The 23,346-nt window shown below is 39.6% G+C and overlaps 1 protein-coding gene across 11 annotated transcripts in view; it reads left to right on the forward strand.

Moving 5' to 3' along the window:
• The window catches only part of SYNE1 (spectrin repeat containing nuclear envelope protein 1), a 446,099-nt gene that overhangs the window by 266,006 nt on the left and 156,747 nt on the right, over positions 1 to 23,346 (forward strand). For 10 of the 11 annotated variants that reach the window (XM_046669209.1, XM_046669206.1, XM_046669212.1 and 7 more), the window contains 9 exons: positions 2,446 to 2,598; positions 3,189 to 3,371; positions 4,195 to 4,332; positions 8,018 to 8,203; positions 8,596 to 8,718; positions 8,972 to 9,154; positions 10,213 to 10,356; positions 15,785 to 15,979; positions 17,095 to 17,235. In XM_046669209.1, coding sequence (XP_046525165.1) covers positions 2,446 to 2,598; positions 3,189 to 3,371; positions 4,195 to 4,332; positions 8,018 to 8,203; positions 8,596 to 8,718; positions 8,972 to 9,154; positions 10,213 to 10,356; positions 15,785 to 15,979; positions 17,095 to 17,235 — 1,446 coding nt within the window. The remainder of the gene's footprint in view (positions 1 to 2,445; positions 2,599 to 3,188; positions 3,372 to 4,194; positions 4,333 to 8,017; positions 8,204 to 8,595; positions 8,719 to 8,971; positions 9,155 to 10,212; positions 10,357 to 15,784; positions 15,980 to 17,094; positions 17,236 to 23,346) is intronic. The other variant, XM_046669214.1, reaches the window with a different exon arrangement.

Here is a 23,346-nt window from a genome sequence, read left to right on the forward strand (position 1 = left end):
CTGTGGTCAAGAAAGAGTGCCTGTCCATTCTTTTATAGGCTCAACCCTCTTCTGTGAGTCCTCGATTTTTGCAATCATGCCTTCGTGGAAACAGAGTTAAAAAACAGATTAGTATAAAACAGTAATAATATTAATATTAAATTAGAGGTCTTATTCACAGGCAAGAAACAGATCATCATAGATATGCACAATAATGTCATACAATTAAAGATTATTTATCTGCTTCTCTCACCTTTTTCCACACACATAAAAAAATGACTTGAAGAAACAAACAAAAAATGATATATTTCATGTATTCAATAAATATTTAATGAGTGCCTACAGTATTCCAGGTACTATTTTAGCTGTTATTTCAGTGCAATAGGATATAAGTAGGTGAAGATATTTGAAGAAACAGAAAATCAAAGTGGAAAAAATAAGATAAAACTAGGCATAAAGTTATTACCCAAAATGCCTGCTGGAGGGTCCCATAATGTCTCCAGAGGAGGGCCCATCAGTCTAATTCTAACTTTTGAACAACCAAGGAAAGGAGTGAAACATATTCCATGTCTATAAATTTTAAAACAAATCTTTGCTATTTCTTTTAACGAAGAGATACATAGTCATTCATAGCAGTATGATCAGAGGGAGATGTCTATCTTAGGTCTCATAAAGAGGACACACTTTCATGTTGTGAAAATAGCTTCAGTAGCATCTGTATGGAAACATAATGGGTTTTTAAGACCTTCTTGGTGGCATGATGCTAAAGCACAATTTAGCTAAAAGCAGTCTATAAGAGACAAGAAGAAGATATACTCCTAATTATAAAGTGCTACGTGAAATGGAAAGTAGCATTGCATTGTAAAAACTGTAAAATTCATACAAATGTGCTATGTTTTTTGGACTCTCCACCACATGATGCAGAACATTTAAAAAATTTCATTAAAATCCAATTCTACTACATCATGTTTTCGACCTAAACTAAAACGCTTCTTTTCTATTTGAAGCATTTAACTCGCCTATTTCGTTTTTCTTCTTAGACATTGGAAGGTCTCTGGGGAAGGTCGACTTGGCAAGTTCAGATCTTTAAAAAAAAGGGCTCAAATTTAAGTTTTCTTTTTCTCTGCAGACATTTCCCTATAATAGAGACGTTCACACAATAATTCCATTTATGTTGACACTTAAAGTAATGAAAGTCAAAAACCTACTCTTAAAAGTTACGTTAAAATGATTTTCTACTAAAGAGATTTTTTTTTATTGAGGTATAATTGACATATAACATCATATTACTTTCAGGTGTACAATGTAATGATTTGATGTTTGCATATGTTGCAAAATCATCACCACGGTAAGTCTAGTTAACATCTAACACCAGGGGCCGGCCCGGTGGTGCAGTGGTTAAGTTAGCACATTCCGCTTCTCGCCAGCCCGGGGTTCGCCAGTTCAGATCCCGGGTGCGGATACGGCACTGCTTCGCAGGCCATGCTGTGGTAGGCCTCCCAGATATAAAGTAGAGGAAGATGGGCACGGATGTTAGCTCAAGGCCAGTCTTCCTCAGCAAAAAGAGGAGGATTGGCAGCAGATGTTAGCTCAGGGCTAATCTTCCTCAAAAAAAAAAAAATCCGACACCATACATAATTACAAAAAAACTTTTTCTTGGGATGAGGACTTTTAAGAACCACTCCCTTAGCAACTTTCATATATGCAATAGAATATTATTAACAATAGTCACTTTCTTGTACATTACATCCCCAGACTTAAAGAGATTTTGAGACTTTTCATTGGTAGAAAGAAAACATTTCCTTCTTCTCTTTGGTATTTTACTATAAGCAAAAGTATGAATGTTTGTTATCAAATCAAACCAAAGCTGTTAGAAACTTGTAAATGTTAACTCTTCACCTTCCTTTCCATTGGAGGTGCTTAATGCTTTTTTGTCATACTATGAAGATATAATTGGAAAGTTAGGAAAAGAGTTAGATTATTAACAGCTACTTATGAAAAGGTACTTGGAAACAAATCTGTGTGCCTCCAATTATCTGGAAGGTTTTCCATTTTATGAAGAAAAAGGCTTAGAGGAGTTTGTGGGCTCCGGGTCACAAAGTTAGTAAATGGAGAAGATAGGATTCAAGCTCAGCTATCTACACTGCTGTCTATATCATTTTCTATAATGAGTATTCTGTAACTACATCTGATGAGTGAATCACTGTTCCTGCATTTCTTATTCCTTTGCTGAAACAGGAGCAGAAAGAGGTGCAGTGAATGCCTAGAGACGGTGGGAAGTCGGGCTTCATGGAAAGCCATGAGAGCTTGGAAAGTGCATGCGGCTGGTTTGACAAAGCCCACGAATGCCAAAGCAGTGATGATGACCTAAAGTGTCCCTTGTCAACACTGCAAGATTGGAGGTTTTTAGTATTGATTACCCAATTTTAACCACGGTTGGTTTTGCTGTTCTCGTTAATTATTTAGATCCAGGACAAAGTAAAAGAAGTTGAACAGGACAAGGCCACGAGCCAGGAATTCAGCCAACAAATTCAGAAGATAGCCAAAGATCTCACAACAATTCTGACTCAGCTGAGAGCAAAGACAGATAATTTAGTTCAAGCTACAACTGAACAAAAGGTAAGGAAGGAGATGTGGAAATATAAGGGGTGCTAATAAATGAATTAAATATTTTTTGGAGTTAGTTTATTTTGAGGATATAGGAAAAAGAAAAGCTTTCTTGATTAGCAAGCTTATTAAAACCAGAGAGTAAAGGCAGCCAATAAAGAAATTTCACAAATAGCATACATTTATTTATATTGTATAATTTATCATTACAATTGAACTGTATTAATAAATATACATGCGTGTGTGGGTGAGAGAGAAGAGTGTCAAAGGACTAAATAATGATTTAGGAATACGAGTGTATAAATTCCAGAATGAAGGATGTTCTTGGTAGTTAAATCTGTTTTCTCACTGCTGGTGAGTGAAGTGACTAATCCTTTTTGGGTGGGGCAGAAGGAAAATGTTAGCTCTCAGCCTCATAGGAAATAAACAGGAGAGTTACAAAACATCCTGTTCTGCCTTTCTAACCGAGGAAACAGAGCAACCTGATCATAGTAGAATTATTCTTTACAAAAGTCATTTAAAATATAATCCTTCGGATCTTGGAAAACCTGGAGATCTTCATTTGCTGTGGTCTAATGAGCTTTCGTTTTGTGACTATTTAGGTGCTAGGAGAGGAATTAAATGGCTATAATGTAAAGTTGATGGAACTAGATGAAGCAGTACAGAAATTCTCGGAACACAATGGCCAACTGGGTAAGCCACTGGCCAAGAAGATAGGAAAACTATCTGAACTTCACCAGCAGACCATTAGACAGGCTGAGAGTCGGCTCTCCCAGCTCAGTCAGGTATGTCTTCCAAGCCAGTAATGGAACATCGCTGAGGCAGAAATACAATATTCTGTTCTTCTCTTGTGAAAATAAATGAGAAGATAATATTGACAATGATGAGGGTAATTTAAGTGTAGCTTATTTCGTATCACACCTGTGTTCCTAAGATTTACACATAAACCTGCCTTTATTTTATATCAAACCATATCATAAATTCATTGACAAAGGTGACCATAAATATGGTCTTTTGGGGTGAATATTTTGTAAACTGGAGAAATATTTTGTGAAGTGAATACTCGTTTATTGACATGCTTTATGAAATCAGTTTGGAGTGAATTCAAGTATTAAAGTAAGCTATATATATATAATAGCTTGCATTTACTTAATTGGTTCAAGTTGCACATCTATCATAATTGTTGAGTTTTTGTAAATGAAATCTATTTTTTCTCAAATCAGGGACAAGTTAAATCAGGATTTGGTAACCAATGGATTATAGTATTGAAACCTGGCATGCTATAATCCCCACTCACTGAGAGTGGAGTATGGAAGGAGGGAGGGATAGAAGGGAGCTAGATGGTGGAAAAAGAAATGAGAGCAAAGAATTCTTTAAAAGACGTTGTTATTCAAGCATATTAAAAACTTGGACTTTATCCTAAAGACACTGGGAAGTCCTTGACAGATTTTCAACAAGAAAATCATTTTTCATGATACCTTTAAATTTCACAGATATTGTAATGATCAGCTCCTAGGATTGTTGTATCCAAGGAGAAAGAGAGAAGACTGAGTTCTAGCTCAAGAAGCAGAGCTTACATTTGTTATCTGAATATTGGTGACTTTTCAGGCAGCATCACATTTAGAAGAATACAATGAAACGCTTGAATTGATTTTGAAGTGGATTGACAAAGCCAAAATCTTGGTACATGGAAAGATTGCGTGGAATTCTGCAAACCAACTTCGGGAACAATACATTTCACACCAGGTAACTCTGGGGAAATTAGTTTTCAAAAGAGTAACTAAGAGAGCAATTGGATTTAACTGGCTGGACTGACAAAATTCAGAGGACCACGGTGTAAAATTATTGTAGGTGCCGGATAAAAAGAAAGCTAACGGAGCTCTAACAACTTGTCCATTTGTTTCGCAGACAGTAGCTACCAAAGAGATTTCCTAACACTGTATAAAGGAATAAATATGCTCCATCTCCCCTAGATTGTCCTTTCCCCAAGACCAAAAATAACCAGTCCTATAGGACTCTTTTTTTTTTTTTAGCAGCTTCTTTGAAACGATTATGTGCAGGGACATGATGGGAAATTCTTCCCCATGAAGTGATGTAGTGACACGTAGAAAGAGGCTGATGGGAAAACTAAGCTCTGCCATTTAGGGCTGTGTAATTTGGAGCAAACTGCTTTGCTCTCTGAATTTGCTCTCCTCATATATAAGATGGAGATGTACATTATATTGCAGAATTATTATGAAGATCAAATGGTTTAACATATGTGTAAACATTAAGCGCACTACCTGGCAGGTGGGCGCTCAGTAAGAGCTCTCAGGCCCCCTCCGTCTCAGCCTTCTGCCTGGTCTGTCATCTGCCCTTCCACAGGAGGTAGTGGTCGGCTGGGAATGAGCCATGAGTCTGCATCCCGTGGTGGCCACATTACTTCATTTCCTCTCGGTCATATCATCCAGGAAATTATTTCATCCTTTTATAATTTAGGCTTGAATTAGATACAGCTATCTAATAGTCTTACAATAAAATACAGAATAACTTTTATTTAAGTGACATGGATATCTTCAAGTATTTCAGATTTTTTCTCTTTTATTCTGATTTATGTATATTGATCTCTGTTAAATCCACCCCTTTTGCCATTCCAGTTGACAGGTTTCTAGATCAAAGCCTCATTTTCTCCTTTTTGGAATGCTTTAACAGGCTCTTAATTGGTTCCCCCGCATCTACAGTCTTCTCTAACCAATCTCCCACACTCTTCTCCAGAAATCTTAAACAACTCCAGTCTTCTGCTGGAGGATATGCTTACATATTAAAGACAAGACTTAAGTTACAATTGGTTGTAAACAATGAAAGATTCAACCTCCTTAGAAATCGAGAAATGCAAATTTAAAAGACAGAGAGCATTTGAACTATCAAGTTAACACTATTCTTTAAAAGTTGGTATTTAAGGAAGTGAGAGCTCTCAGACACTACTGGGAGCTCAGCAAAATCTCTTTGAAAAACAATTGGCAAAATATATCATTATCATCAAAATGGTACCAATCTGATCTGTTGATTCGACTTTTTGGACTCTGTACTAAGGCTATAATCCAAAATGTAGAAAATATTGTATGTCGTATTAACAACTATAGTGGAATTTTAAAGAAAACTTAAATATCAGATACTTTTTCTGAGTAAATTTTTGGCTATAATGGGATACAATGCAGTCTTTAAAATGACCGTGAAGCCTTATTTTTTAAATAGTTCCTGCACTGGTTCATTTATTTATTCAACAGACATTTATAGAGTCCTTTCTAAAGGTAGGAATTTTGTTAGGAATTTGGAATACAAAGACTATTCCCTGTGCTTGCCCCAGGGGGTTGTTAATTAAAGGGAGGAAGGAGACAGACAGATCTGGACCAGGACAATGCAGTGTGATAAGTGCAGGGATTAAGGGGTCAAGGTGCTGAAGGGACCCACTGGAGGATGCTTTACCCAGACCGCGGGGGGTTGGAAAGGAATGTCAGAGAAGCCTTCTTAGGAAAAGGTGATACTGGGCTGAGTTCTGAAAGACACACGGCCTCCTTGTTGGGGATGGTGTTTTAGATGAAAACCCTTGTTGAAACCCCAGCAGTGAGAGTGAGGGATGCTCTGGTACGTGGGGGGCAATGTGAGGAGGAGGTCCAGAAGGGAGCTGGAAAGAAGCATAAAAGGTAAGAATAAAGAGATAAGAAAAAGACAGATCCTGAACGCCTGTGAAGGACTTGGACTTGATCCTCAAGTCACTGTGAAGTCTTTCAGAGGTACTCTGAGGTACGGGACAGGTTCAGACTTGTCTTTTAAGAACGATGACTTGACTTGGCGGCCTGTGGAAAACACATTGGTGAAGGAAAAATAACATAGGAGGTGGTGTCAGTATTCCACCAGAAAATGACAAGGCCTCTTGTTGGAGGTTGAGGGAAGACCAAATCAAGGAGTATTACTGAGCTAGAATTCCGGACTTGGGGAATTTTGGATGTGGGTGTGGGTGAAGAGAAGGAGGAGCCAAGAATGACCACCATGTTTTTATGAGTTGGCTGCTGAGAGGGTTGAACACACTGAGGGACATAGGGAAACAGATATCAGGAATTGGTGGTTATCTCACATGGAACCTCAGGAGAGAACTCAGCCTGCAGACAAGGTTTTGAGGAGCTCTCCTGTGCTTGCCTTAGGAATTAAAGCTGAGTTTACCCAAAAACAGTACATAGAGAGAAAATGCATGCATTCTAATGTCAAGTGAGAAAGATGGAAAATTGTAGGTATGTTATGATCTCAATCACCAAAAAAATATACCCAAATGCAACAGCAGTATCTCTTACTTTATCTCTGGGGTATGGGATTATGGAATATTTTATTTTTTTATATTTTCAATATTTTCCAACCTTTACATATAATATATATATAAGTTATATATAATAAGTAACATATATATAATGTTATATATATATAACATTCTTTGAGAGGAAAAATGTACTTTATTTTTAAAAATAGGATCTATTGCCTAAGAATAATGTCCTATCTCCTGTTTCTCCTCTTTACACATCAAACACTCCAGGAACTGTACATTTTGTGCTCACTCAACTCTGTGCCTTTGCTTATGCTCTTCCCTCAGCATGAAATGTCTTTCCTCATCCTCCCCGTCTGTCAAAATGGAAACATCCTTCTGACTCAGCTCAGATGTGACTCTTCCAGGAAGCCTTTCCCCATTCTTCCTGCAAGTAGCAGCACATCTCATTTCTGACATCCTTAACCCTTTCTTCTCTTTCACTCTTCTCATATAATGCGTATTACATGGTTATTAAACAATTTGTATTATTATTAGTCCTAATAGATGATATTTTCCTGAGTGACGAGGGCTGTGTTTTATTCCTCTTAGGATCCCAAGGAGATGCTACCCCTTTAAAGCAAATGATCAAAGACTTTTTGTTTGTTTGTAATGCTCTTGTCTTTTTTCATTTCTTAGATCAATATGTGCTTAGATCTTAGATACAGAATATGACAGCTGAACATCTTTGGTTTAAGTATGAGAAAAGGTAGGCCAGCGACCTGATGAAAGTACCCAATGTGTCAGAGCATCTCCACTGCTGGAGTACTCACGTCCCGACCCTCAGCAGGAGCAGTGTGGGGTGGTAGACAGAGTGTGAGCCTTAGGGTCCCACACTTAGTGACATGTGGCCTCAGCAAATTATTTACAGCTCCTGAACTTCGATTTCTTCTTCTGTGAAATGAAGATAACAGTGGGTGGGGAGCGGGTGTGAAGGTTAGACACAATAAGACACAGAATCTTCGCAGTGCACAGGGGAAGTGTGAATTTCATCTCCTCCTCCCTTCCCAGTCTGATGGTCTTTACCCCACACCATGTCAGTTACGTATACCTCTCTGCCTACCTGTCAATGTCATGAATATTGACAATTCACTCTAGACCATGCTAGAAGAATCGGAAGAAATTCACAACGATCTGGAAGCAATGACCGAGAAATTACAGTGCCTCGCTAGCGTGTACTACACAGAAAAAATGTCTCAGCAAGTGGCAGAACTGGGACGGGAGACGGAGGAGTTGCGGCAGGTGATCAAAATTCGTTTGCAGAATCTCCATGATGCTGCCAAGGTAAAAAAAAAAAAAAAAATTAAATTGAAAATCTATCATTAGAAAAAAATGGTGGTTTTATAGTGGAGATATGATGCTCACCTCTGATGTGCCTTCTTGACTGGTGTTAGTCTTCACCTGTGACTTGGGACTTTAAATGCTTATGTTATGTATTGACATTCATACTGCTCTTATTGGGGCCGGCCTGGTGGCGCAGCGGTTAAGTGCACACATTCTGCTTTGTTGGCCCGGGGTTCGCCAGTTTGGATCCCAGGTGCGGACATGGCACCGCTTGGCAAGCCATGCTGTGCTAGGCGTCCCACATATAAAGTAAAGGAAGATGGGCACGGATGTCAGCGCAGGGCTAATCTTCCTCAAAACAAAAACAAAAACATACTGCTCTTATTCTACAGGATATGAGAAAATTTGAAACAGAGCTAAAAAACTTACAGTTTGCTTTGGAGCAAGCCCAGACAACCCTGACCTCTCCAGAAGTTGGACGCCTTAGTCTCAAGGAACAACTCTCTCATCGACAAGTAAGGAAAAATGATTTGGGAAAAAGGAGTGGGGAGCTATATTTTTAAGAGAGGATAGTTAGGAAAAATGATTTCTAAACTTAGTTATAGTCTTAGCCCTATATGCATTATTTAAAAAAAATATTCCTTGGAAAATGCTTATAACTTGTGAGAGCTGTAATTTCATAAATGTCTCTTGCTTATGAAATAAACTATTAAAATACAAAATTGTAAAATATATTATAGAATATAAAATGTGAACTTGAACTTTCAGCATTTGCTGTCTGAGATGGAGTCACTCAAGCCAAAGGTCCACGCTGTGCAGATCTGCCAGAGTGCGCTCCGAATCCCAGAGGAGGTGGTCACCAACTTGCCGCTCTGCCACGCTGCTCTGCACCTGCAGGAAGAGGCCAGCCGGCTTCAGCACACAGCGATCCAACAGTACAACATCATGCAGGCACGTGCTGCTGGGCCAGCAGAGCATAGCAAATGAGTCATGGGCTTCTTTTCTTAGCATTGTGTGGGCTCAGCCGTCAAAACACAGCCAGAGTGTTAAATCTGACAGATTGTTGTGGTTATGTAAAATGAGGAGATGGGATGCTATCGTTTGGATCACCCACAAAAGGCTGGGGAAAGCTCTCTAAAAAATATCCTTTGGTGAAAACTATCTTTTAGCAATATTTTTTTAATGAGGAACTACTTATAAAGTTTAATTTTATATTCAATTGTCTATTTTTATCTCTTATTATTCATCTGAGAATCATCTAGAACCTCATAATATGATTTTATTGGTAGCATATGTTACAGAATTTTTTTTCAAATTTCAGCTTATTGATGCACTCAGTGCATTTTCTTGCCTGAGAAATACATTCAAGTGTAATTCTCAGTCTCTTCACCTAATAAGAGAAGAGTCATTTACTAGGTAGAAATGATGCTATTTACCTCATATCTTCTTTGAACTAATATTTCATCTGCTTTATCCAAAAACTGCGTACATATCCTCCTATTAAATTGCTAATGGTCTTTTTGGTCAGCTATCCTTGCTCCTTGCGTTATCCTGTAATTTGTTAAACAGTAAATTGCTGAGGATAGAAGTCATACTTAATTCATTTTTTTTATCCCATACTCCAGTCCTTAGGTGATGACTTATGTATATATTTAGCACTTCTTAGATGGAAAAACGAAGCAATCATGTTTTTCATACTGCTTCCCACTGTGTTCTGACCATGGTATTGCCACCTATAGGACAATACAAATAGGGAGATGAGAGAGGATGTAACAATTTAACTATTTTGAGTCCATCCATAATCTTGGCAAAATATTTTAGAGAGGAGGCTCTGAAATATCGGAGTAAGGCTGAGGATTTGAATCATCTAGTGATTTTACCCATCATTGCTTTATTTCCTAGACGTACAAGCAGATAGGAGCTAGTGCTATAGGCTGGCAGACAGCAGCAGAGAGTCACTCACACGGTTACTGAGATAATCATGTGTTTTGTTTTGTTGTTATTTAAAGGAGGCTGCGGTGCAATATGAACAGTATGAGCAAGAAATGCAGCACCTGCAGGAGCTTATCGAAGGAGCTCACCGAGAGATTGAGGACCAGCCTGTGGCCACCAGTAACATCCAGGAGCTGCAGGCCCAGATTTCTCGGCACGAGGTGAGACAGCAATACAGGCAAATGACGAGGACAGGTTTCTAGCAATTGAAGGAGAAAGGTTCCCCCTGTTTGGCACATAACGTGTTCAGTTCTCGGGCAGCCTCTTTGCCTATCTTTGCATTTTGAGGGCTATTTATACCGATCCTTTTCAAGACTCAGTACCATGAATCTTCTCCTTGATTCCAAAACCTCTTTACACATTATTCATGTCATATCTCAACCAAAACCATCCCACTGTCTCCTGCACCCCGAATTCTCAGTTAATACACTAAAACATAGTCTACTCTCTGTCCTGAAAGCCTGCAAGATACTGCAATGCTCAAAGTCTTGCTATGTTGATCACCCTCTTTAAAAAGAAGGGATATTTCATATTAAAAAGAAAATCATTTGCTCTTTCAAGTATGGGTCATTTCAGCTCCTTTCATCAAAATCAGCAAGTGGTCCGCATTGTTTGTTTTGCTAGTTTCCAGATGGCGCCTGGTAGCATCTTCCCTATTGTCAAATATGCCTTCTTCCTTGTTCCTTTCACATCATCATGACCTCATGACCTGGCCCCCCCGGGTGCAGACGTGGTCTCAGAGCTCATAGATCTTAAGTGTTCGTGCTCATTGACTTAGCAGTGAGTTTCTTTTCCCAACCTGTCAATTCCTACATAGGTTACATTTACTCTTTCCCTTGGGGGCTGGCTCATAGCCTCATGAATAATGGTGTCTTCTCTGTGCCGAGGATGGACATGTAGTTTTTCCCTCTGTTTGCTCTATTTTAACTCTTTTGTCATAACAGCAACAAACTATTTTTCTAAACAAAATTTCATAGTGAGATTCTCAGAAGTTTCAATTGTTGCTTCTTAAGGATGGAAAATCTCACTACATCCCTCTCCAGATGCAATTCTTTAATTTTTGATACATCCAATGCATCAATCACTTACATTTATATAGGATTTACAAAATAATGTAAATAAATATCCCACCTACATTTACTCCTACACTGTAGATATCATCCATGTTAACTATTTCTTTCTCTTATGCCATTGGTTAAATGAAAGGATGTTATACAAACATTTGAAACTACTATTTATATAACACACATTAGATTATATATTACAAACTTATATTGAAACTATTTTTAATCTCATTTTGTAAGAGCCAGAATTTTGTTGTAACAACTTTTCTATCATAAAACTGAAAATATTTTTTTAATCTTGTCTAGAATAACAATAATTATCATTACTACAGTTTTTAAAAACAATTTACAAGGGAGTTTTACATTATCTATTATAAGAACCCGTGAGGTAAGGATTTTTACTTATCATGTCATTTTACTGATTAGAGAACAGAAACTAATTTTTTCAATGACTCTCTGAGCTCCCAAATTTAGTAACTGATAGAAACCAGAATCGGATTTATTTTTATTTTATTTATTTATTTATTTATTTATTTATTTATTTATTTATTTATGAGGAAGATTAGCCCTGAGCTAACTACTACCAATCCTCCTCTTTTTTTTTTGCTGAGGAAGACTGGCCCTGAGCTAACATCCATGCCCATCTTCTTCTACTTTATATGTGAGATGCCTCCCACGGCATAGCTTTTGCCAAGCGGTGCCATGTCTATACCCAGGATCTGAACCTGTGAACCCTGGGCTGGTGAGAAGCAGAACATGTGAACTTAACTGCTGTACCACCGGGCCGGCCCCCAGATTCCAATCTAGTATCTTTGGCTCCAAATTCCACAATATTTCCAGTGTAGCAGAAACTATTTGGGCTACCTCATTGCACAGAAGAGAAGAATGATAGTTCAGGAGAATAAATGACTTGCTCAAGGTCGCAGAGCCAGCTCTCAGCACAGTCAGCCGTGGACTGTCCTCCTGGCTCAGTGATCTGTTCACTTTGTCACATTTTCTCCTCCCTGTGCTAAATATCAGTGTTGATATTTGTTGTTTTGTCACATGATCTAGAATACATTTTCATATTCACGATGAGGTAGTTCTGTGTGAGCTTCATTGTATGTACAAAACAAACACAGGAAGGAAAGTGCCGAGGAGAAAGAGCCTGATTTATGATAACAGAAAAGTTTGGAAGAATGCTTTTTCCTGCATTTTCAATCTGTTTTAATGGAATTTCAATCTTGAAGTGAGCCTAGTTTCGTACGGACAACTTTAACTCAAAAACAACTGATCATTTATTCATTTCTAAGGAATTCACATTTTTCAGTAATTTTTCAAAGGTTGCATTTAATTTGAAGAAAATTATCTTCTTTTTCTTTTCTTTTTTTTTTTTTTTGAGGAAGATTAGCCCTGAGCTAACATCTGCTGCCAATCCTCCTCTTTTTGCTGAGGAAGACTGGCCCTGAGCTCACATCCATACCCATCTTCCTCTATTTTATATGTGGGATGCCTACCACAGCATGGCTTGCCAAGCAGTACCATGTCCACACCTGGGATCTGAACCAGTGAACCCCGGGCCGCCAAAGCAGAACGTGCACATTTAACTGCTGTGCCACCGGGCTGGCCCCTGAAAAAATTATCTTGCCACTTTGAAATCATAGGAAAGAGTACTCAGACTCTTTGTTTTCCACCTGACCCTGAAGGCCTCCTCCACAGAGAGTGGCTTTCCTCAGAATGGCCTCTGCACCTGAAATTCCCACCTTTATACTCATCTTTTATCATCATTTTCAGAAATATCCAGTAAAAACTAAAAATACAGATGCTTCCTGAGAATGGAGAACACATTAACCCATTTGCACTCCATTTTAATTTAGTGGATTTGACCACCAACCCGCAAAGGCGATGGGATATGAGCAGGTTTATTCTTAGAGAAGAAAGTTCTAGAGCACTATTTCTCCAAGGGAGTCATGGATAACTATGAAATGCTGATTCTCATAAGCCTAATAAATCAATGTCTTTGGAAGCGGAGACCAGAATTGCATTTTTAACCGACAACCCAAACGAGTTTTATGCACAAGAAAGTTGAGAACTCTGATTTAGGAAATGAGCGCTTGCTGTCACTGTGGGCACACCTTTGCAGGGGCTCTCCACTGTCAGCAGGGGGCCATGGCCATCCACGTGGACACAAAGGGTGGAAGAGCTAAGACTAACTGGACTTCACAAAGATTCCTCAAAGCTACCCCAGTGGGGCAAGCTATTGAAGAAGGCTCTGTGACTTGTCCTATGAAAACAGAATTCAAGGCGTCCAGGGAGCTGGTGGATATCTTCCGCATGTGTGTGTTAACTAATTAGAATAGAGTACGCATGTGTTAGGCACTAGGCCAGATGTAGTAAATAGCTATTTAATCAGTATTTTAAAAATCTTATGAGGTTTAGTTGAGTATTTGCAGCCCTAAAAGGTCAAGAAGTGAGCATGTCTACTTTTTAAATCCTTGCTTTAAAAATTCCTGAACTATACTAGAAGTTACGAAGACAGGCTGCTGGCTGAATTCTGCTGGGCTGTTTTCTCTTCTACCCTTGTCAGGTTTCTTTTTTCAACTTCTTTTTTCTTTTTAGATTGTCACCTGAGCTAACAAATGTTGCCAATCTTTTTTTTATTATTATTATTTTTTATTCTTATCCCAAAGCCCCCCAGGACACAGTTGTATATTTTTAGTTGTGGGTCCTTGTAGTTGTGGCATGTGGGACTCCACCTCAACGTGGCCTGATGAGTGGTGCCATGTCTGCACCCAAGATCTGAACTGGGGAAACCCTGGGCTACCGAAGCAGAGTGTGCGAAGTTAACCACTCGGCCATGGGGCCGGCCCCTACTTTGTCAGTTTTGATTAGGAGGGGAGAAAGAAAGCAAAATGACAAGAATAACAAAATGGCATCTATATATATGATATCTATCTCTATATATCTATATCTATACACACACATATACATATATGTACATAAATGCCATTTTGTTAATGTTGTCATTTTGTTTCTGCACTTCAAGTTTAGATCTGTCTTTTGAATGTCAATGTCTTTAAAATGATAGTGTATATATCCGCATATACACACATATATGTGCATGCATGTATGTATGTATATGCATACACATACACACTATCATTTTAAAGACATTGACATTTAATGTCTCCATCACCAAATGTGTTCCATACAAACATTACATGACAGCTTTTCAGGCAAAAGAGCCAAATAAAAGGAATAGAAGGGGCCGGCCCGATGGCACAGCAGTTAAGTGCACAGGTCTAGCTTTGGCAGCCCAGGGTTCGCTGGTTTGGATCTCGGGTGCGGACATGGCACCACTTGGCACGCCATGCTGTGGTAGGCATCCCACATACAAAGTAGAGGAAGATGGGCACGGATGTTAGCTCAGGGTCAGTCTTCCTTAGCAAAAAGAGGAGGATTGGCAACAGTTAGCTCAGGGCTAATCTTCCTAAAATAAAATAAAATAAAAAGGAATAGAAAAGAATAAAGGTTTTGTACGTTTACGATTAATGTTTTAGAATATACATCTTTTTTTTTGAGGAAGATTAGCCCTGAGCTAACTACTGCCAGTCCTCCTCTCATCTTCATTTTTTTAAAGCTGCATGTATCTTTTAAGTAAGAAAATATAACTTTAATATTTTAGAATTAGCATTTTAGGTTATTTTAGAATTTTAATATTTTAGAATTTTTTAACAGCTATATATTGTCCAGAACATATTTTCAATAAACTTTTGGTAAAAGCTTTAAAACCTCTCTCTCAAAACAAATTTTTTCAACAATGAATGAATTTAAAAGCCATTAAATTTGAAGTGAACTTCAAGTTCACATCTCTAGTTTGAAGCATCAGAAACATTTGAGGCATGATAGAGGATGTGAGAAAAGTTGGTGAATGTACAAAATTTTATTTGGGGAGTAATCTGCATAAAAAATGAAGGTTTCATATGTAATATTTAGCTTATCCGGAAAAAACAACCCCCTGGGGTCACAGGAACTGACAAGCAATTTACTTTGCGAAGCTGTCTGTAACAGATGACTGCTCCGTTTGATATATTCAGTATGGTAAGAGCTGAGCATTGCGTTTTTTGTAGTTTTCGTCATCACATGACCTAATTTCCACGGCATGAACCATCTGGCAATTTCAGATTCTTTAGGCATTTTAAAGAAAGTTGCCAGTTCTCAGTGTTACGTAAATTCCCGATTCCGTATGGAGCATCTGCCCGGATTAGAAACCCGGGCCGCCCCGCGTTGCTGCTCCGGGCCCGGCGCCGCGCTCCCAGAGCCTCTCCCGCCCCGCTGCGCTGTGGTCTGGCTCCGGAGCGCTGCAGGCAGGCTCGCTTGCACAGTCCACATCCTGCCTCTCCGCCGCTGCCGCCGCTGCCGCCGCTGCCGTCTAGCACAGCTCTGGGATTTCATTGGTCAGCCCTGGAGGAAGATGAACGCGACTAGTTCTCTTTCCTTTTGATGCTGCTCTGACACCCGGGGGCGGGGGGAAATGTTTCCCCAGGAGCTGGCTCAGAAAATCAAGGGCTACCAGGAGCAGATCTCCTCTTTGAACTCCAAGTGCAAGATGCTGACGATGAAAGCCAAGCACGCCACCATGCTGCTGACGGTGACCGAGGTGGACGGGCTGGCGGAGGGCACGGAGGACCTGGACGGGGAGCTCCTCCCCGCAACCTCGGCCCACCCCTCTGTGGTCATGGTAAGTAAGGGTCAAGGCCTGCGTTGCTGGGCGCCAGCGCGCGCTCTTCGGACTGTCCCCTGGCCAGTGGCTCTCGTGGCTTATTTTAGCGATCAGTCTTGCAGATTAGGGCTGACGAACAGTCTCCTTAACTCTCTGACTACATTTGGGCCACGGCCAACGTTTGACACTGTAAACAGTGACAGTTGAAATGAAACTACTTGCTGGAGACTGCTGAATTACTTAACGTGCCAAAGGTCGGCCCCGCATTTGTTTGTAATTTAGCAATAACGCTGAGGCTCCGGGCTTCAAAAAAATTCCTTTGCACAGTTTTCTAGTTTTCTGGGGGATGGGAGAATCATGCTACCTATATTTTTTGTGTTTTCTAAGCCAAAACACTGACTGACTAGATATTTTGTGTTTGTGTATTCTGTTGTATAAATGCTTTCAAAAATATGGAAAACTGATTATTAGAAAAATAAGAAAATAGAAAATGCAAAGTTTAGCTTTAGGTTAATATAAATAAGTTCCATTAATTTCTACCTGCAACATTATTTCCCCATCTCTTTGCATCTACAATGCATTCTTTATTTTGGTAATTCGGTGTTTTCCAGTGCTGTATATTTTCCATCCATATGTGCTGTGCCTCAGTTAAAATCATACCTGGACCTTTTTGGTAATATATTACTTTGGGTAATATATTTATCTCTCTAGAATTTTTATCTAGATTTATCTCTAGAATATTTGGAATTTAAGATGTCCACGAAAGACTCACCTGTATTCCACACTCTTCCCTCATTTTTATGATTCATAATTTTTCTAGTTATTTATAAAGACACAAGAAAAGGAAAATAAATTAAAGAAATATTTAATCAACAATAAAACTCTTAATGTGATATGCACCCCTGACCCCTGTTGGTTTTACAAATAGTCTCTAGCATCTTATTCACCTGAGGACAAAAGTTTTAAGTACTAACACAGAATTTGTATGTAAATTTGGGTCTCAGTAATTCTAACCTTATATATTATATATATGTGTTATATAATCATCTCTGGTTTGACCTGTGTCTGACCAGGTCTTTCGTTGACATAGCTAACTGATTTTCATGTCCTTTGGGCTACTTTTTATGTGACAGATGACTGCAGGTCGCTGTCACACTTTGCTGTCACCTGTCACTGAGGAGTCTGGGGAGGAGGGAACCAACAGTGAGATTTCCTCTCCACCTGCCTGTCGCTCCCCTTCACCCGTGGCTAATACAGATGCTTCTGTTAACCAGGTACCACACACTTGGCATTGCCTTCGTCTAGCTCCAATCTCTGGATGGGTGCAGGACTCCATTCTCTCTTCTTATTAGACTGTGGCTGTGATCTTAGACTTGAAGGGACACACCGTTAGATGTGACAATGTGATTATCATGTACGACCACTACTGGCTTAACACATCATCTCCTCTCCTGGGCTTCTGGCAATGAGATGAGCAAAAACTAGGTCACGGAAATTACAGCTGGAGAAAGGCCTGTTTTAAGGCATTATGGCTTTAGTTTCTAACAGCTGTCTCTAATGGAGTGCTGCATCCTAACAGAAGATGAAATGTGTGTATCACTGTTCTAAGATAACCCGGTTTCATTGCTATTTTCACATTCATTGAACATTTAATTCATTGAACACAGCTCAGATTTTGAAGATGGAAAACCTGTTTACCATATCATACATTTTTTTTATTTACTAATTGTCAACCAATTTAAGGGCTGTCTGCCAATATATATATTGGAATGCCTAAGATTTGTGTTTTCTTGCTTACCTTTCAATAATCTTAAATTTTAATTCCTATAAAATGGGGATAATATTTTGTTGTTATGAGGTGCCTTTTATTGTACATCATATTAGATATGGATTATAGTAAATTAAATATGGCAAAAGATTTCATGAAAAATGTTGGATAGAAGTAAAAAAGATGCTTTTACAATAACCAAAAATTTTTAATGCATGGTAAGTATTATTTTCTTTAGCCAAAATAAATTTAAAACAATTCTAATTATGTTACTATGAAATTACTTGTGTTCAAAGAAATTGAGGTTTATTATCAAGAAAGAAGCACGGAGCAGAGCAAACATAAGCTATATTTCAAATGAGTCAGAGTATTTTTATTTTAGAGCAGAAGCATTCAAAATAGGACTTCTATGATAAAGAAAAGCCTCCCTTCCCCCGAAAAGGAAAATAAAATTGATGAAAGCTTTAGATAAAGCAATTCTCTTGGTAAAAATCTATAAAGCTGCAGGGAACTTGTCAATTCATTTATTTATCAGATGCATTCTAAGCACCTTCTTGGCAAGAAATCTTGTGCTGGGCCCCAGAGATGCAACAAAGGAGAAGACAGCAGTGACCCCTGCCCTCAAGGACCTTACATTCTAGAAAGGTGGACGTGGGACTAATAACAGCAAAAGTGATGAGAGGAAATTTAAAAACAACAAAAAAGGAGAAGTTCAGGGAGTTCTGGGGAATTTGGGAAACTGTTCTCCAAATTCTGATTTTAAAATATGAATTACTCATTCTTTGAGGTTGTGTACTTCCCTGCGGTCACAGATGTTATTAGAATCAGAGAAATATGGCCATAGTCAGCTGTTTATTGTATAGGAAAAATTTATCCTATATAATATGCCTAATGTCGGGAAAATTTTCAAACTGACCAATAAACACTGGCTTTGAGACTAACACTATGGAAAGAATATCCCTTTTCTAAAATTACAAGTCTTGATGCTATTTCTTGTAAGTCTTTCAACGTACATGTGAAAGTGTCCTGTAAATGATAAAACATGCAGATGTTTTTTGGTTTTTGGTTTTTGTGTGTGAGGAAGATTGGCCCTGCGCTAACATCTGTTGCCAGTCTTCCTCTTTTTTTTTCTTTCTCTCTCCCCAAAGCCCCAGTACACAGTTGTACATCCTGGTTGTAAGTGACTCCAGTCCTTCTATGTGGGACGCTGCCACAGCACGGCTTGATGAGCAGTGTGTAGGTCCTCATTCACGATCTGAACCGGCAAACTCCAGGCTGCTGAAGCAGAGCACGCAAACTTAACCACTGCGCCACAGGGCCAGCCCCACAGATGTTTTATTATGACTACTTTAACTGTCAAGCTCAAACAAATCCTAAAATTATGAGTGAGATAATGCTTTATTTTAATCCCATTTTGACATCCCTCCCCCTGTCACGGGGAAACCACTTAAATCACATTATTAACATACTTGCATACGATACTGCAAATGAGGAAAAAATGTTGTTATTTTGTGTATGTCAGAGGAAGCAGTTAAAAAGCAAAAGTATTATGCTTGGTGTTCTTCAGACAAATCAACCCATCACTGCAGCCACAAGTTATTCCTGGGCAGTAATGAAGAGTGATAGAAGTCAGAGGAAAATGAACAAATATACATCGTGGCCAGTGACGCACTGGGTTTGCAAAATTTTTTCGAGACTGAGGAGAACGTTTAGAATCCCCATAAATTCCAGTTTTCAGACTCACGACACTGTACAGAATGCACACAGCTGTTTGGAGGAGCAGCCAGATAGAACTGCTTTGTAAAATCGCAGCTGTTAAGAAAGGCTCCGAGCCGCCGCTTCTGTAAGGAGATCTCCGTTATATAACTGCTCCCTCCGCAGTCAGCACGTTCCCCCTCTGACAGTAGCTATTAGCTGAAATGTGATAACCATTTAGCTTACTTGAGGGTAGAAATAACGAGGCAGCTCCAGAATTTGCTGCAGGCTTCTTGATCCTATGAGAGCAAGCCAAGACTTCAGCTCCTTGAAGAGTTGAGGGAAGTAGAGGTTTGAAAAGAGCAGCAGTGTAAGGAAGGGATAGAGCGCTGGGGTCCAAGTCCAGTGCTCAGAATGGATCCCAGCTCTTCCTCCTCTAAGCTGAAAGTACCTTGGATGCCCCTCAGTCCCCCCATTTGCAATGGGAAGCAATGCTACTTAATTCACAAAATTGTGAAAGTTAAATGTAATGTTTAATTATGAAAGTACTTTTCTTTTCTTTTCTTTTTTTTTCCTGAGGAAGATTTTCCCTGAGCTAACATCTGCTGCCAATCTTCCTCTTTTTGTGTGTAAGCAGCTGCCACAGCATGGCCACTGACAGACAAGTGGTGTAGGTCTGCACCTGGGAGCTGAACCCAGGCTGCTGAAGCAGAGTGTGCCAAACTTAACCACTAGGCCACTGAGGCTGGCTGTGAAAGTACCTTTTAAACCGGAAAATGCTAATCAAATAGTAGCTATGATTTTCCAAGTTTATTTCCTTAGGAATCTTCTGGATAATAACTCTTATAACTTAGGCACATAAGCAACGAGAGACGTATTTCTAACGGTGATTCCTCACTATGTTAAATATTGTCTTTATTTAGTTGTTACTTTACAGGACTGACTCTTTTATTAAATCTATGTAGTCCTTAAATAGATCTAAGTTATTCATCTACAAAAGGTGATATATTTTCAAATCCTTTTAAGAAACCAGGAGTCGTCATTCCTGTTTAATAAGCCTGAGCCATACATACATACTCACCATCAGACACACGCACACTCACCCACGAAAGAGCCAGACAGAAGGTTTTTTGGTAACACATTTATTTTATTCTAGCTCTTTTGAGGGCCTTCTTTATAATATTTAATTTAAAATTTTTACACGTATGGGGCCAGCCCGGTGGCACAGCGGTTAAGTTCACAAGTTCCGCTTTGGTGGCCTGTGGTTTGCTTGTTCGGATCCCAGGTGTAGACCTGCGCACCACTTGGCAAGCCATGCTGTGGCAGGTGTCCCACATATAAAGTAGAGGAAGATGGGCCTGGGTGTTAGCTCAGGGCCAGTCTTCCTCAGCAGAAAAGAGGAAGATTGGCGGCAGATGTTAGCACAGGGCTGATCTTCCTCAAAAAAAAAAATTTTTTTTACACGTAAGACAACTTTTTACTTTTCCTTGTGGACAGTAAGAGTACTCCCTTTTATGTGTTTAAAATAATAAAGTTTATAAAAAGTGCTTTTACATGTATAATTCATTATGGGCATGTATGCTGTCCTGTTATTTGCAAACACTCCATGACATGCTCAGGATCAAACACTAAAGGCCCTCCTCTGGTCTTTAAAAAGCTCACAGTTGGGGCCGGCCCAGTGGCGCAGTGGTAAAGTTTGCAGATTCCACTTCTCAGTGGCCCAGGGTTCACCGGTTCGGATCCTGGGTGCAGACATGGCACCACTTGGCAAAAGCCATGCTGTGGTAGGCGTCCCACGTATAAAGTAGAGGGAGATGGGCATGGATGTTAGCTCAGGGCTAGTCTTCCTCAGCAAAAAGAGGAGGATTGGCAGGAGTTAGCTCAGGGCTAGTCTTCCTCAAAAAAGAAAAAAAGCTCGCAGTCTATGTGAGAGCAGGCAAGTAATTACAATAGAGGGGTAAGTGGTCTGACAGAAGCACTGAGTGGTAAGGGAGGACATAGAAAAGCACCTAAATCAGGCTGGAGTTCAGTATGGGTCAAGGATGTACCCTTTGGTTTTAAGAAAAGAATATAAGTTAGGTAGTCGGAGTACACTAGAGTGATATGAAGGAGTTTTTCAGGCAGAAGGAACCACATGTAGGAAGGAGTAGGGACAGGAAGGAAAATGACCCGTCAAGACAACTGCTACTAGTGTAAGTGTAGTTGGAGAAACACAGGAGGAGGAGCGGGGGGTGGGAATGAGGCTGAGAGGGATGCAGGAAGCACATCATGAAGGACCTTGAATGCCACACAAAAGAGTGTGAACTTTATCCAGAAGCTAGGAGTTAACCATTGAGGAAATTTAACTGGAAGCTATGTGCAGAAGCGAGTTTTAGAAGAGATCATTCTGGATCAGTGTAGACAGCAGAATGGAGAAGGACAAATTCAGAGCCAGAGAAGTAGGTAGGGACAGAAGTTATACATTTTGATGCCTTGCCCGGACTGGTGATCTAAGTGAGAGACGCAGTTGGGGACTGTGGACACCTGGACAGCCCCTCTCACAGGAATGAGGCCGCCTCCCCTCTGTTAGAGTTACTGACACCATGTGGACACAGAGTCCAGTCTCATATACTTTCCGGTTTGCAAGAGAAGCCATGAATCTGGATTCTTATGAAATCTCCATGCCTCAACGAAGAGAGATTTTAAATAATTTAAAACACTGTATAAGCCAAGCTAAATGTATGCAAGACAGAGGGAGCCTGCAGGGCAGGCCTGGGAATTAGAAAGTTGTTGCTGTAATGAGAACCTGAATCCATGCTGTGGCAAGGGCGTGCGTCAATAGAACTTCATCCTTACCAAAGCAGTGGGTGGTAAGGGAGAGAAGAAATAGAGAGTGAATCTCAAGTTTATAGCTTCGGTCAGTAGAAGTTCCATTTATTGAAAGATGGATTATACCTTATATTTTATTCCTAAATTCATTTCTCATCCTGGATGTTGTTTTTGGAAATGTTCAGTTTGACGAGCCTGAGGGATATACATGTACAAATGGTTATGTGAGTCTGGAGCTGATAAATATACCGATATTTAAAAGTGAGTGGAAAAAACAAACTACAAAAGAGAAAAACTGAATGATTAGAGAGCTGGGAAGAGAACAGAGAGATTAAAGGGACTGTCTCCCAAGAAGGATGGTGAGTGGCATTGAATGTGACTGAGAGGTCAAGGAAGAGAAGGGCTGAAAAATAATCATTTTATTCCATAGAAAAGAACCACTGATGAGTGTAGCAAGAGCAATTTTAGTGGAATCATTAGGATCGAAGCCCAGTTGGGTATTTAGAAGTGGACTGAGGAGGAGAAAGTGAACAAATCAAGTATAAACTACCATTTTCAGAGGCTGGATTATGAAATGAAAGGGAGAAAAGGAAGAAATGATGATCACGACTGCGTGAAATGATCCATCACATTGTGCTTTGTGGACTTTTCTAATATATGATTCCACACAAGAAAAAAAACTTAAAGAGTGTATGTAGGTGTTTTCAGATGGAAAAGATTTGACTCTATATGCTAAGGAGAAAATCAGTAAAGAGGGAGAAGGGGAGAGAGAGGATGTTAATGGACCAAGGTCCTTGAAAAAGCAAAGGTGGATGGGATTCTGGGAGTAGGTGGGAGGGAAAGTGACAAGCATGAGATAAAAATGAGTCTGAATATAGACAGACTTGAAAATTTGAGAAGTTGCAGGAGAATCTCCTTGGTGGCTTCGGTTGTGTGTTTGTGTGTGTGTGTGTATGCAAGTGTGAACACACAGTCACTCTGGGAAGAAAAGTTGGGTTGGCTCATGATTGGAGTTTTCCGAGTGGGTGAAGCAGAGGTTAAAGGGCAAAGGAAACAGAGGTGTTGGTAAGAGAAAGGTTTAAGTAACTTTAGCCATAGCTAGATGGGCACGTGG

The sequence above is a fragment of the Equus quagga genome, chromosome 8 (genome assembly GCF_021613505.1).
Source record: "Equus quagga isolate Etosha38 chromosome 8, UCLA_HA_Equagga_1.0, whole genome shotgun sequence".
Taxonomy (NCBI): domain Eukaryota; kingdom Metazoa; phylum Chordata; class Mammalia; order Perissodactyla; family Equidae; genus Equus; species Equus quagga.